A 15,193-nucleotide genomic window follows, 5' to 3' on the forward strand; every position below is an offset into this window, starting at 1 on the left:
GGCGGAGGGCACTCACCTGCGGGCCGCCCGGCCGCCATCTTACAGCCGGGGCCCGGCCCCGCCGCGGCTACCGTAATGTCGCGAGTTGCGTGGGACGCGCGCCCCCGGCGGGGCGCGCCCGGCCCTTACCGTATTCCTCCTACTGTGAGCGCCCCTCCCCCGCAGAGGTGACCGGGTTGAGGCGACCCCGCCCCCGCGTTCCGCTCCCTGCACGGCGTCAGCGGGGAGGGAGGGGAGGGGTGAGGGCGGGGGAGGGGGTGGGGGGGGGAGCGCGGCGGGGCGGGGCCTCTCCCCCTTTTTCCCACACCGCGCGCGTGACGTCAGCGGGGGGCCGTGTGTGTGTGTGTGTGTGTGTGTGTGTGTGTGTGCGCGCGCGCGCGCGTGCATGTGCGGGCGGGCGGGCGTGCGCTCGCCTCCCCCCTCCCGCCCGTGGGCGAGGCGCTGGCCACGCCCCCGCCGCCATATAAGGGCAAAGGGGGGCGTGTCCTCCGGCGGCGGCGGCGGCCGTCCGCCCGGTGCCGGTTATAGGCTACCGCCACTTCCGCCGCCCGCTTAGAAGCGGCGCGATCATGGCGGAGCGCGGACAGCTCCCTCCCCCCGCCAAGCGCCTGTGCTGCAGACCCGGCTACGGGCCGGGCTGCCGGCCGGGGCAGCGGGCGGGCGGCGGCGGGGGGCCCGGCGGCGGGGCGCTGTGCGCCGGGCCTTCCTCCGCAGCCGCCGCCGCCGCGCTGGGGCTGCTGCCGCTGGGCAAGACGCAGAGCCCCGAGTCGCTGCTGGACATCGCGGCCCGCAAGGTGGCGGAGAAGTGGCCGTTCCAGCGGGTGGAGGAGCGCTTCGAGCGCATCCCGGAGCCGGTGCAGCGCAGGATCGTCTACTGGTCGTTCCCCCGCAGCGAGAGGGAGATCTGCATGTACTCCTCCTTCAACACCGGCGCCGAGGACCCCGCCGCCGCCGCCGTCTCCGCCGTCTCCGTCTCCGCAGCCTCCGCCACGGCCGCCGGGGGGGCCGGCACCGCGCCCGGCGGGGCCGCGGAGGCCGCCGCCGACGAGAGCCGCCTGCCCTTCCGCAGGGGCATCGCGCTGCTCGACGGCGGCTGCGTGGACAACGTCCTGCAAGTCGGTGAGTCACCGTGTGTCCGTGTGTCCCCGTGTGCGTGTCCGTGTGTCCCCCCCGCCTTCCTCCTCCTCCTCCTCCTCCTCCCCCCCCCCCCATCCCGGTGCTGTCCCTTTAACTGCCGGTAATCCCGCCGGGCTCTGCCCCCCCTCGCAGCGCCCACCCCCGGTAATCCGGGTCACCGCCGTGCCGTGCCCCCCTATCCCCCCCAGGGGGCTGCAGTGGGGAGGGGGTGCCCCCCTCCTTGCACACTCGCTCGCACACGCTCACATAACACACACACACACACACACACACGGAGCCGCCGCCGGTGGAAATGAATCAGCAGAAGGCGGCACACGGGGGCGGGTTTGGGGGAAGGGGGGGTGGGGGGGGGTCGGGGAGGAGAAGGTTTGGGGTGGGGGCTTAAGGGGGGGAGGACTGCGGCGTGCTCCGAAATAAAGAGAAGCGAAAACGGGTGCGAGACCCCCCGGTCTGCGGTGCGGGGGAGGAAGAGGAGGAGGAGGGTGTGTGGGGGGAGCCGCGAACAAAGGCATTTCTAGGGCAGCGGCGAGCAGGAGGAACGGGGGGGGGACGAAATCCGCAGCGTGTGTTATTTTTGTTTTATTTATTTTATTTTTTGGGGGTGGGGAGGGGGTGGGGGGCGAGGAGGTTCGTGACAACAGCGGTGACAACGCTGGGGGGAGGGTGGGGGGCTGCGCTTCCTCCTGCTGGAACAATGCTCCCTCCTCTTCCTCCTCCTGCTGCCTGCCTTTAAAGGGGCACGGAGGTGGGTGCACTGTTCCTGCGGGGGGGGGGGGGGACGCCTCTCCTCGCCCCCCACCCCCCCGAATGGGCCTCTCCTCGTCCCCCCACCCCCCCCAAAACACGCGTGGGAGACCCAACTTCCACGGGGGTTGCGCTTTGTGGCTGGTGGTGCCCCGCGGAGGAGGCGGCGACCGGGCACTTTGTTCCCATTTTCATGTTTATTTGCGTCTCTTCCTTCCCCCCCCAACCACACACACACACACACACACACCCCGCCCCCGAGGGGAAGCCAGACAAAAGAGCCTGGTGAATTACTGTGTGTATTTTCTTTTTATAATTTTTATTATTATTATTATTATTATCATTTTTTTATATGGTTTCACCCACGGCACGTCCTCAGAGCCTTTTGTTCGTGCCGGGCTCTGTCCCCTCGCAGCCTGCCGGCTGCTCTGCATGGCCATTTATTTCCCGAAGGGAAGCTCTCTGTTCCCGTTCCTAGGCTCGCTGCCCTTCCCTCCAGCCTAGAGGGAGTTCGGCTCCAAGACAATCACTATTTTTTTTCTCCTCTCTCCAAATCTAATTAACTTTCTTATAAGTTTCATCTTTTGGCTTTCTCTCCCTTTCCAAAGGTCTGAGGCACATCTGTGGTTCCTCAGGACTGGCAAAACCAGAAGTAGGGCTTTTTTAGTTTGGTTGGCAGCGCTGAGTTTTTTTTTCTTCCCCATTTGCTTGCACTTGATTCTGTTTGCAAGCGATGAGGAATGACAGGAGTGCACATAGGGAGGGTTTCTTGGCTGATTACATTTAAGCCAGGAATTCACTGTGAAAATAAAGCCAAGGGGCGATAAATAAAAGATGCAATCTTCCCTAGGAGACAGACACCCAGCGTGGGCTTTGCCTCGCTCGCTTTCAGCGGTGGAATAGGCCTCAGTCAGTAGTTGTGAAAGGAAAAAGTAACTTTTTGTATGGCTCCTAAAGGGGAGGGGCATTGAGTAATGTTGGCAAGGGTCAACATGAAGAAAGAAAATATGCATAAATACAACTGAAGTGTTGACTGCTGCTTCTGGAGCCCTTACACGCATTCCACACAAATGCTGAAAATACATATATTTTCTCTCCTTTCCCAACCTTATGCAAGCCTCCTTTGGAAAGCCGTGGAAAAAAACAGTGGTGGAAGCCATCGATAGCGAACACGCCGGCTCTTCCCATGGCTTGGGTGGCCAGGCTGCTGGAGGGCACCGCTGGCACGGGTCTCCTCCAGAGCAGGGAGGTGTGACTGAAAGCAAACTCAACCGGGGCGAGTTAGGTTGGGTGGGGAGTGGGATCGGCTCAGTGTAATGCAGCTGAATGTGTGGCATTGAGGGAGATTTAGTGCTGAGTTTGTGCAAGCGCATGTTTAGCAGCCATATAAATGTGAACTTATGTTCTTTGCAGTGTGAGTAATGGAAACTCTGTAAATGTTTACTGTAGTACTATGGAAAAGTGCAGCTATTGGACAAAGTACATTTTATTACATATCAGTTGTAACAGACTCGCTTGTAGCACTGACTATTACTATATGCAGGGGATGCAGATTTGATTTGCGAGGGGGATGCATAAATTTCACTTTGGTGGTAGTTGAATGGATCCATTTGCTTCTGAATTTTACATCTTAGTCTAGCCCCGCATAAACATTCAGACAATCTTTTCACAGCAACTTGTTTCAAGCAATAGAATTTCAAAATCCTGGTGTCTACATGCTGCTGGAAGTCTTCACGTGCGTCTGCTTCGTGGCCCCAATTCGACTCACACGTGTAATGCGGAGAATAGAAGGGAGTTGACGCGTTGGTGATACGCACAACCCGTGTTCTTATTAATCAGGTGGTAAGGCTGTCCACTAGCCATTTAAAGTCGAATGGTCTTGTCCTAGCATCATAATTAGCATTACTTCATTTTGAAGGATTTTTCTCCAGAGAAGTTGGCTTCAATGCATGTAACTTACTGGTTTTTGTAGCTTTTTTGATATCTTTCAACTGGATGTAAAGATTTTTTTTTAGATTGTTTAAAAAAATAGAAGGTATGTTCTTAGAACAAACCATTTAAACAGTATAAAATAGAGCTTTTCTACTATATGTGTTTTCATGTATTTCAAGCAGAGTATTTTTAGTAAAAGTTGCAGTCTAAACATGAAAGCGCTGGGTAAATACAACAATCTGGGAGAAAAATTAGAAATCGGTTGTGCTTCATTTGGCCAAATTCATGAAGATGCCAGGAGCGAGCAGACAGTTTTAGCTGGTGGAGTGTATATTTGGTTTCTGAGGTTAGTCCCAAATTAGTATCCAGCGCCGTGCCACCGTCACGGTGGTGCTGTCAGGGTTAGCGAGAGGTGCGATCCCTCAGTAGTGCAGCTGGCATGGCGAGAGCCCTATGCCCTGCTCGGGGAGAAGGGGAGAAGCCCCCTTCCCCCTGCTCGAGGACTTTCTGCTCCGAGCTGCACTTGCTGTAGTGGCCCAAAGCTCATCTCTGCTGCTGAGCTGCATCCGCGTTAGAAGGACCTGATGTGTTTTTTTGGTATGCTGTGTAAGTACTCCTGGGACATCCTCGTCTGCCTCTAATTTGAGGTTGGCTTGCCTGTGCTGCACGGACCTTGCTTGCTCATGCGGGTCTCCCTTTAAGGTGTTAGAGTCCTCTCCGCAGTAGCATAAGGCTTTGTAATCACCGTAGTCATGCCTCTTAGGTATGAATGGCAAGAGGGTGAGTTGGAGGGAAGAAACTCTAAGGGAAGGGAAACAAAGTAAAGAATTAATTGACTGGTGCTTACCGCAGCTCTGAAATTAATGTTAACGTTGGGAGGCGGAAAGCTACCTTGTCTGGGGGAGAAGGGTTCAGCTGAAGTGTCATCAGCGTGGAGCTGCGGGTTTGCTTGTCTGAAGCCCCTCGGTGAGATTTCATCAGAGGGGTGCAACCGAAATGCTTTATTTAAGAAAAATAAAGTAGAATTTCTCAAGTGTAAAATAATGCTAGGAACTCCATGGATGTTTCTTTAGTTGATTCCTAAATGAATTTAAGACTTGAGACTTTTTTCCTAATTTTCTTTTGATGAGAAGTATTTATCTTCTGACTCAGAGGTGCGTTTATCATCTATTATTCCAGCTAATTATCCCCCCTTTTTTGTCTCTTTTTTTTTCTTTTAAACAAGTATGAGCTGCAAGGTGGTGATTGCGTTTGAAACCAGGAGAAGCCATTTTTAACCAGGAAGAGAAGCTTTACAAGACCCTCCTGGTAACTGCTCTCTGCAATTCTGGCTGAATGGGATATACATGTATTGTAATCGGCAACTTTCAGGTCCTTTTACTGGATGATGATTCCCGTTAATCAGTTTTGTCCTTCATGGCCATCTTTGCCCAAAACAACATGGAACTGTAGAGCACGTAAAACAAGTGTAATTTCTCTTCTCTGAGGGTTTAATTGTTTGAGTGCCAGCAGTATAATGTGAAACACCTTTCTGTTGATTAAAAACCACACCAGGTATGTTACTAGCGAAGCTGGAAATGCACCATGTAGCAGACATGATGATCTTCGACGATACTTACAATATATATCTATTTGTTGATGAATCTTGTAGGACACGTGGTTTTAGTGAAAAGAAAAAAAATAATTGCAAGTAATATTAAATGATGTGACAAAACTAAGGCTGGCATTTGTGGAGATACAAACATTGTGTTCTGCATTAACTTGTTGGTGTCCTGGTGTGTGTGGTGACCTTTTTCCACGGGGAGAAGGTTGTGTTAAACTCCTCCTCAAACAGGCAGAGTTTATCTCCTGGCATGCCAAAGAAACAAGCATGGTTTCTTCAGCAGCCAGCCTGATGTTGGGGTTTGGTTAGGAATGTATGACTAAAACAAGCAATCCAAAATTTGTTAATACAATATTGTGGTAGGGGAGTAAACAAATGATGTCCGACTTTTTTTCTGGACTCTTTTTGAATTGGATCCAAGACCACTAGAGTCTCGCGAAAATATCTTCAGTGATTCCAGTTTCAGTTTGCTTTAAGAAATAACTACCAATATTTCTGAGTTCCGGAACAGAAACAAGTGAACTCATTTTCAAGTATTTCTTCCTGAAAGAGAAACATCTGAATGCATTCCAGTTTCCTTGTTAGATTTGGAATGCAATGTATTAATTAGGGAATGCGCAAGCTATTTTCAGTGTGTATGCATGTGTGCTCTGATGTACTATCCTTGACCTTGAATAATTTCTGTGGAAACCTTTTTTTTTTTAAAAAAAAAAAAGGGGGGGGGTAAAAGCTTTCTTTCAAGACCAGATTAATAAATGTGGAAAACTTCAACTCATGCCTTCACTCAGTTTTTCTGAAAATGTCCAATCAGGATTTCAAGAGAAAGTGAGTGTTTTACAATGCTTCGATGTAGTTATAAATAGTAGGATAGATCTGTAATAGGAGCGTGTCACTACTGCTCTAGAAATGAGTTCTTTCTAAGTAGAAAATGATTGGTGAATCACTTCCCGTTACAATTTTTAAAACAAACAAAAAAAATAAGTTTTATATGGGGTTGACCTAACAAAATTTGTCATTATTCGCTTTAGGTCAGTTTTCATGTTTCTCATGTTTCATATTTTCCCCCTAACTTCAAGGCTTTCCTCACTTGCAAGAAAACAGTTTCCATTTTCAAAGCTTGCTTTCAGTTTAAGAACGTGATTCCATCTCTGTATACAATCAGATGTTTTGGTATATAGCAATTCTTGGATTTGAGCCAGCTGTCATGCCAGCAACTGAAGCTTTTTCTCTGTCTCTCTCTGTACTTTGAGATGGACGGTTAATTAAAAGCAGTATTTGTGAGGGTAGGCTGGAGCTATTCAGAAGTCAGCATTGGACAAATTGTTTTTCCTTAAAAATCAGTAGCTAGTTACTGTATTTTGCTGCAGCACTTGCTGTCTCTCTTTTAATCTGCTAAAATTGAGCCCTTACATAAGACTCTGGTAAAGGTATAGCTTGAAAAAAAATAACTTAATTGGAGGAAGCGTATTATCACATATAGCGGTTTTCATTGGTGAAGGATAAGGTATGTTGGTTGGCACCCTATAAGACGTGTCTGCATGGGTTTGGGTTTTAATGTCACCTGCTGTTCTGGTAATCTAGTTGTCATGACAAATCCTGAAGTTTTGTAATACTGTAGCAAAACATTAGTGCAAACTGTGGTAATGTAGGAATGCAGCTGACACCCCTTATTTTCTCTTTAGCTGGTTTTCTTTGGGGATTAGGCAGGAGAATTTACTGCTCCTTGAAAAGAAAGGGAAGAAAAAGGACCCAACTATTTTAACTGACAATAGCTATACTAATTTATGAATATGCTTGTCTGTGACAGGAACTAATTTGAAATTTTAAAAAGCTTTCATGTGCAGCAAGGGTACAGATTTAATGCGAATTCTGATTGCCTGGAATGCAGTCAGCCTGACAGCATGTGAATACTTGAGCACTGTCCAATAACTACACTTGTGCTGGGAGATCTGTCTCCTTGAACTTCCAGTTTTTCTTCTTGGTTCACTATCTGAAGCTACCTATGTAAAAAGCTTCTCTCAGCTGGATATGCACGCAGCTCTTGGTGTGTCCTCGTGGCCTCCCGTGGCCTGTATCGCTGGCGATGTCGGCTGGTGCCATGTGCTGGTGTGCATTCCCCTTATAGCTATGTGCCAATTACCGTGATTTAGTGGTGCCCTTGCGATGCCTTCTGACGGGGCAGCTGTATGCATCCAGCCTTCGTTGCCTTAGCCCCGCTATGAAGGTCTGGAAAACTTGTGATATAAGTCGCTATCTCAAAAATGAGCCTTAATTCTACGAACATGTAAACAGAATGGAGGAGCATAGCCTTCTGCTTGTACATTAAGGGAAGAGCATTGCTTTGTGGTTAACTCAAACTGGTACAAGGCCTGCTGTAGGAGCGTAGTGGCTGTGCAAAAGACCTTTTCCAATTTGATGCAATTTCAGTGTAGGCTGAAGTGTCTCTCAATGTAGCCTTCTTACCTATACTTATTAAACCTTTCTGAAAAGTGAAAAACGAACTGTGAAAGAGGGCCATCCTTAACTGCATTTGAAGTATATTTTAAGGTAATTGTGACCGTGCACCGTCACACCCTTTGAGAAGGCGGCCTTAATCTTTTTCCTCTAAGCCTTTCCTCTTTGTTGCAATTGAATGTGTTTGACAGTCTTGAAATATTTGGTAACTTTTGCTTTGGAAATGCATGGGCAATGGCTGAGAAGGTCTGACATTAATTGGAAGGATGCAGCAGAACCTGTCAGTAAGTTTAAGTTCATGCTAGTAGAGCTAGCTGATCAGATAAATCAGAAGCTCATTTACTGAATTAATGTGCTAAAAACTCAGGTGGCTTACCTTTTGTCCTGCTTTATAGTTATCAATTTGCCTGTTTGCATAAGTCATCTTTCATCATTAATTGGTGTCAGGCCCCTAATATGTTATGGGGTTGTTGGGAAAAATATGTGGGGGAGAAGTGGCATAATAGAAATTTCACAGAAACAGGCGTTATTACATCTTTATTGTGTCTATTTTTTTTAGCCAAAAGTCAATTACATTCAAACAATCATTTTAAAGTCTAGGAAAATCAAATGTATGTAGCTGTGTGACTTCTAAGAAATGAGACACTTTGTTGTATGCACGCCAACTTTAACTGCTAACTGGCTACTGACAGCCGGTGGTAATGCAAATACAGTGCAGGAACTGTGCAGGAATTGTGCAGCTGACTACAATGTTTAATTTATACTGACTAATGAAATAAAGAACATTTGACCATTGAGGCACTTAAAATTGGATAAACTGTTTTATAAAGTCTGAGACAAGTTTGCAGCCTGTAATACAGTAGAGGATCAAGTTTGCACATATTCTACTTACTTTTGTGTTTTTAATGTTGTGTTAAAAGAAATGCTTTCTGTTAAAGGAGTTTACCAGCACTGTCTCTCTTGGACTTGTTTCCTTATGTTTTAAGTTTGATTTCTTGTTTTATACCAGTGACTTCTTTTCTCTCTGTGTACCTGTGTTCAGCTATATATGGTGGACACAATGGCCATGCAGTCTCTCCATCAGAATTGGCTTCTAGCATACCCTTCTCAAGAACATCTTGTGAGTTTTACTAATACTTGGTTTCTACATTGAGCTTTAATATTTTGACTTCCCTGAAGTTTGCAGAGCATCAACCCACATTCAATGGTCAATGATAGGAATCATAGCATTCATAGCATGTTTGTGGAACGTATAAGTAACTGCATGTAGCATGGTCTTATGGTTTCATATGCTTGGCAGCTGGTCATTTTTGCCACTTACCTGTAGTTTTGACCATGGAGTGATGGCAGATGAAATGACTGCATTAAGAATGCATTAACAAAAATGGCTATGGATAATTATCCTCAAGGCTCCTGGAAAACATGGGCTAGTCAGTGAAGTTGCATGAAGAGCCTTACCGTAAGCGACTGTTTACTTGCACAGCAGCAGTTGCCTCAGTGAAGTACTTACTTTCCTTCTGGTACTTGTTGGAAACAATGCACTGCTTTGGGAGGTTGGAAAGTAGTCTTAGTAAAACACTGGATTGCGTATTTACAAAGCTGGCCTTGGTGACCACGTTAAGCATGACTTGGGCTTCTTCAAGGCAATTCTACTGAGTCAACTGATTTTGAGAGTTCAAGAGTGGGGAAAAATCAATCTAAATGAATTGTTTAATATATTAGCTACATGGAGGAAACCTGCAATGCTTTTATTCTGAAATACTGTTATGACCAATGACAACCAGGACAACTGGCTGTACCGCTGATGTTGCACATGCAGAATGAGTCTGTTCTGCCACTGATTTAGGTTGTAAACTGAAACCTTGCAAACTGACTACAATTAGTGTCCTGGGGATAAAATATCCAGTTCATTATATTTTGTATCTGTGGCTGGATTTGGTGTAGCTATATTACGTAGAAGCATGAAACTTCAGTTTGTTTTCTAGAGCAGAGTGATGACAAAACGTGTAACTGTGGTGGTTTTTTTTAGCTCTTTGTTACAGCAAGCCATGATATGTGAGATAGCAGTCACGCAGCTTTCCTGGTCAAACCTAAATGCATGAACTAATAGAGATGACTTCAGCTGAATGTGCTACTAATGCATGAATGGTAGACAGTGACTAGAAATAGGACTTGATGTAACAGATGCCTTGGCAGTCTGATGGGATAAGGAAGCTGAGAATAACTTGATTAGTGCTACTTAGACCTTTTAGAAGCAGCACATTACTTAGTTTTACTGACAGTTTTCAATGATCAAGCTTTACATTGTTATGTATCCTGGCAATAACTTACAGGCTTAATTTCTGAGTAGTTATGTAAATGATAAATGTAAGTGGCTGTTTGGTGGCAAGTGTTCAGGAGTAAACAAGAGTTTGGCTTGTTGACTAAGATGTACTTGAGGAGAAGAGAGGTAGTGAGATGCTGGGTTGACCTTTATGGGTGAGAGGCTTGGAAGAGAAGTGAGGAAGTGGTGATGCCTGAGATAAAGTAGGGGTCAAAGTGCTCAGTAGATGCCTGAAGAAGGGTATTTAATGAAGATACAGTCTGAATGACTGACTGCTCCCTCCGTGTGGTCTACTTTCAGTGGGTATTAGTGAAGGCATGGAAGAGGATAGACTTCTCTTCTACAAAAAAAAAAAGGTGCTTGAAATGGAAAACAGATTGGGAAGTGCAGTTGCCTTTTAGATTTTGAAACTGTAAGATATATTGAAAGTTATGAAGTGACTGGTCTCTTACCTCAACCTTTACATACTAATTTCAGTTTTGTCAATAAGGTTTTATCAACAGGCAATAAATAGCTTAATTTTAAAACATTCTATATTGGAAAAAGGACAAGTGTGTGTTTCTTATGTCCTTTCTTTTCCTGCGCAGTAGTAAATACGTGTGTTACCCAGACTTGTGAAAAACTTTTTTTTTCAGGGCTATATATTGTGCTGACATATGGATAAAGACTTGGTATGCATTGAGGAAAGCATGGTTATCTGGTGACAAATGACGCATGGCTTTATTAGGCACCTATTTGGACAACGGTAGGGAGGAGGAGAAGAACTGGCTGTGTCAGTGCAGGGGTGGTCAGGATTGGAGTTTCCTCTGTGGATAAGAGGCCATGCAGAAGACAAACCTGAAACTGTTAGGGTTAGAAGATGCTTAGTACAGATTGGGAACATGGAGTGAATGTGAACACTGTAATCTTAATAGCTGAAAGATCTAAAGCTGCTTTTTTTTTTTTTGGTTTAAAAGGGAGGATTTGCATATGCAGGGGGGACAAGGAAGGGTGCTGATGTCAGAAAACTGAATAGTCCCAGTGTGGAGAGTAGGCTGGAAAGGAGCAAGATGCCAGTAAGATCAAAGCTGCTGCTCCCTGATTAACTCAAAGTATGGAATGATAGCTAGCGAAATGTTAGACTGGATAAATGGGAAGATGTGAATCATGAGCATGCACTTCAGTGAATCCCTGTCTGTTACAAGGTCCATCTTCCCCTCCCTCCTTGAATAACAAAAGGAAGTTAAGAAGTACAGATAGTGTTGGGAAACATCTACTGAAAGGAGGAAGCAGAGAATGACTGTGCGATGAGACACTAAGCTGTGATTTTTAGGAAGTAAAAGGAGAACCACAAAAGCCAGTAAAGGTCAAAAGTTCTGGGAGAGGAGTCTTCAGTTTACAGAAGTGCTGAAAGTTAAAGCAATCCAAATCCTGAAATGCATCCAGAAAAATCTCCTGGAAACCTGAGTGAGAGCTGGCTCTGGTGTAAGGCCACTGTGCTGTAACCAGCAAATGCTCCATGGTAGAACCACATTCCAGACAAGGGCCTCAGCGTACTCAATTATTGGGACGTGGGAGAGAGAAGATAGGGTTGTGGAGAATGCAGTGGCACGATACTTCTGCCCGAGGTGCTTGTGTTGTCACACGGGTGGATGAGGTGTGGGAGTCAGCAGTGTAAGAGTGCAAGAGAAGAGGTCTGGACATTATTAGCATTGCACACATGAAGCTTGGTAGGTAGGTGGGGGGCAGGTTGTCTCTAGCTGTGTTTTGGGCCAGGCAGCTGGGAGGGTTTGCCTTGTGTGTGACCTTAGCAAGGAAGCGAATGTCCTGAGCCTGGTAATGGGGGAGCGTGGTGTGAAAGAATAAGAAAGGAAGCGAAAGGAGATCTGTGTATCTTGTGGTTGCTGCCAGTGACGCTCGTTCGAAGTGCCAGAAGTACAGCGTGAAGGGTATGTTTGCGGTCTGGTCTGGAGGTTGGCTGTGACTTGGTCTCTGAGTAGCTTGTCACAGGCAGTGTAGGACACCTGCAGTCAGCTCAGCACAGGCTGGGGAGACCTTTGGCCTGTCCCCTGCAGAGCTTGGTGCTGCCGCACGCCACTCTCAGCTCCTTCCTTTCACGCGCAAAAGCACTGCCAGGCCTTGGGCAGGTCGCTTTCCTGTGGGAACGAGTATGCTTACGCACAAGTGAGGCTTGTTGGAAATGTGCACTGCAGGTATCGAACATCACTGTCCAGCGTGGTGGCTGCAGCTCGTCGAGTCCTGGCATGGGCACAGGGCACTGGGAATCAGTGTCACGACGGATGGGCCTCCATGAGCTCAAGCTGTGCCTGTCAGCTGTCCAGAGCATACCGTGCCAGCTGACAAAACCCGGGCTGGGGCATGAAGGTGTTGTACGGATCAAAGGCTGGGACCAGCAGACTAAGGTCTCCATAAGTAAAGGCTGAAAGCTCAAATACAAGCCTGATGTCTGTCTGTCTTTGCTAGGCAGCCTCAGGATACCAGCCTTACAAAGATTATAAATGACAAAGGCCATAAACCTTTCTCTGAAAGAAGTTGAAACTATTTCCAGTTGCAATTTAGCAGAGTTATCAACCTTTCCCCCTCCCTTCTTCTAGGGAGTGGGCACATTCCTCATTGACTGAGTCTGCTGCTGTAAGGAAAGCTGCTGATATAGCAGCACAATGCAGTCATAATGCTTCCTTGTGAGCTCGGGAGTTGTTCTCCAGCAGCCTTTTCCAACAAACTTGCTCCCTCTTGTCACTAGTGAACTCTTCCAAGGACAGGCTGTGAAACAGGCCTATCAAAATAAATGTATTCCATTGTGAAATACTCTAGTCATGAATATGGTAAATGAAATAACTGACTCATTTACTGTGCTGTGACTCACTTACTGCTCTGTGCCTTGTTGTGTAATTCTCAGAAGAGAAGATACGTATTGCTGTGCTTAAATGTGCATTTCGAAGGTTTTTTCCATGATCGTCATTTTCAAGCTTTGCCCACTGTGAAGATCACTGTGTCATTCACCCTGAAGCCATGTGGCTGCCTTAGGTTGCCTTAAACGCACGCCGCTGTCAGAGGGACATTGCACTTCTCAGGCTTACACCTTGTGCCAGGGTTGCATAGCTGCATGGTGAGCTGGGGAATTGTCCTTGCTTGTGAATTTAGGTCTTGCTAGGTGAGTTTTACCTTGTTCATTTTGTAAATGTACTGTTGATTCAAGGGAGAGGAGGCTGGAAGAAGGGGGCACTGAGAAGGGCAGGACTCTGTCAGTCACACTTTGGAGAGTTTGAAGTTATCAGTAAGCCCTGACTGCTGCCTGGAAACGGGATGGCTGCTGTGCTTGGGAACTCACTGCTGGCGAGAGGCGACCCGGTTGTTCGTGGACTGCGGCATGGGCCTTCCCTGAGCCGTGGCGACCGATGGGCCTGTATGAGGGAGCCATCCTCAGTACCTGTTCATGCACAGTGGTTTTCCATCTTCAAAAACCTTGACAAAGACATGAATCCAACCACCATGCTTCCCCTAGTGATTAAAAGAAAGCTAAACAAATGCTTATTTAAGACTACAGGAAAGGGGAAGGAAATACCTAACTGCTTGCTCCATATGTATGTGCTTGCTTCTTTCTGTCTGTGTGGCTCTTGAAAAAAGTGCTTTTTGTCTTCCAAGTTCATATGTTGCCTCTTCTCAGACAGCACTGAGCTTCAGCATACCTATGTTTAACACAGGCTTCCAAGGCGATTTTCCTGCTTATTGTGCAGTTTTTGACCAGATAACATTCCATGTTTGTTTACATTCATAGCTGTTGACCTCTTTCAATAAAGTGTTCCCAGCTTTCTGTCTGGTTAGGCCTGCTGAGCCAATGTAGCTAAGAATTAGATGGAAACTTCTCTTTCTTTGGCTTTGATCAGTTGCACCTCAGCAATCATGCTGAAGGCTGCAGGGTTATGGTGGTGTAGCACAGACTTCAGCTGGCTTGCATGATCTTCACTGCTGGTAGTAATGCATGAGCAGGAAATGATGGAACATGACTTTCAGATCTCAAGTGGGGTAGGGCTGGCAAGTAGCAGGGGAAAAAACACCTTACTGCATGTAAACTGAGCACTTCTGATACAGACCTCACTGAGAGTCCGAAATAACTTTGTGGGGTTCCAGCATCATTACTGCTTCCCCAGGTAGAACAGCAATTGAGCAGAGTGTTGCTGCTTTTGTATAACTTGGATTGTGTGCAAGTTATGTGACAGCTGCTCCTGTGAGTGAGGCATATTTACTGAAATGATCTGTCTTCAGGAGTGGAATAAAGCAGATGTGTGATCTGTTCCAGATGGACCGCAGTAATGCAGAGCTAAGCTTGCCTGTAACTGATGGAGGGAAGAAGTGCATTGGCAGCTCTGTTGTATACTTAGTGAAGTTGAGCCCATTTTCAGGGCAGAAAATACTTCTTAGCATAAAGAAAGATTTAATGGGGAGTTGTGCAGGTCATTGTGGGATAGGATGCTTTTGCTTTCTCAACTGCTTGCACTGGGGGAGATAAAAGCTTACTTCTGGCTCTCTTTCAACAGTAGCCTGTTTCAATGTGTAAGGATTGATCTGGGTTGCTAACTTCCTGGAGCTCTCCTACAGATCTGCCTGGAGGATTGTGGCTGTCAGATCCTTTAAGGCATGCATGAGTGAGAGACTTGGTACTGAAGTTTTTCCGAGCTTGTGCAGGGTACTTTGCCGTTCCTGGTTGTCTCTTTCTGGAAAGAAGCCTGCGTGACCTCCAACCCTTACTGAAGTGTCTTGTTTCCTCCCTAGCCTCTGCAGGTGGTGGTTGTCATTAATGTACATATTTACCCAGGCTCCTAAACTAAATATTTTCTCATGTGGGAAAGGTGAAGTTACCCAGTCTGTTATCTTTCCTGATTCATTCCTATACTGCTAACACTCTTCTAATGTTAGATGGCTCCTTTCTGTCCAGCCATATTTTAGGCTGTTGGTGGGTGTTTAACATGATACTTTAGTGAGATGATCATGATTTCCAC

The 15,193-nt window shown here is 46.7% G+C and overlaps 1 protein-coding gene across 1 annotated transcript in view; it reads left to right on the forward strand.

Moving 5' to 3' along the window:
- Window positions 1-560: 560 nt before the first annotated feature.
- Window positions 561-15,193, forward strand: part of ZSWIM6 (zinc finger SWIM-type containing 6) — a 115,206-nt gene continuing 100,573 nt past the window's right edge. Inside the window, exon 1 of the mRNA XM_035553687.2 lies at window positions 561-1,119. Coding sequence (XP_035409580.1) covers window positions 570-1,119 — 550 coding nt within the window. The 5' untranslated portion in view covers window positions 561-569. The remainder of the gene's footprint in view (window positions 1,120-15,193) is intronic.

This window comes from Cygnus atratus, chromosome Z (assembly GCF_013377495.2).
Source record: "Cygnus atratus isolate AKBS03 ecotype Queensland, Australia chromosome Z, CAtr_DNAZoo_HiC_assembly, whole genome shotgun sequence".
In the NCBI taxonomy this organism is placed as follows: domain Eukaryota; kingdom Metazoa; phylum Chordata; class Aves; order Anseriformes; family Anatidae; genus Cygnus; species Cygnus atratus.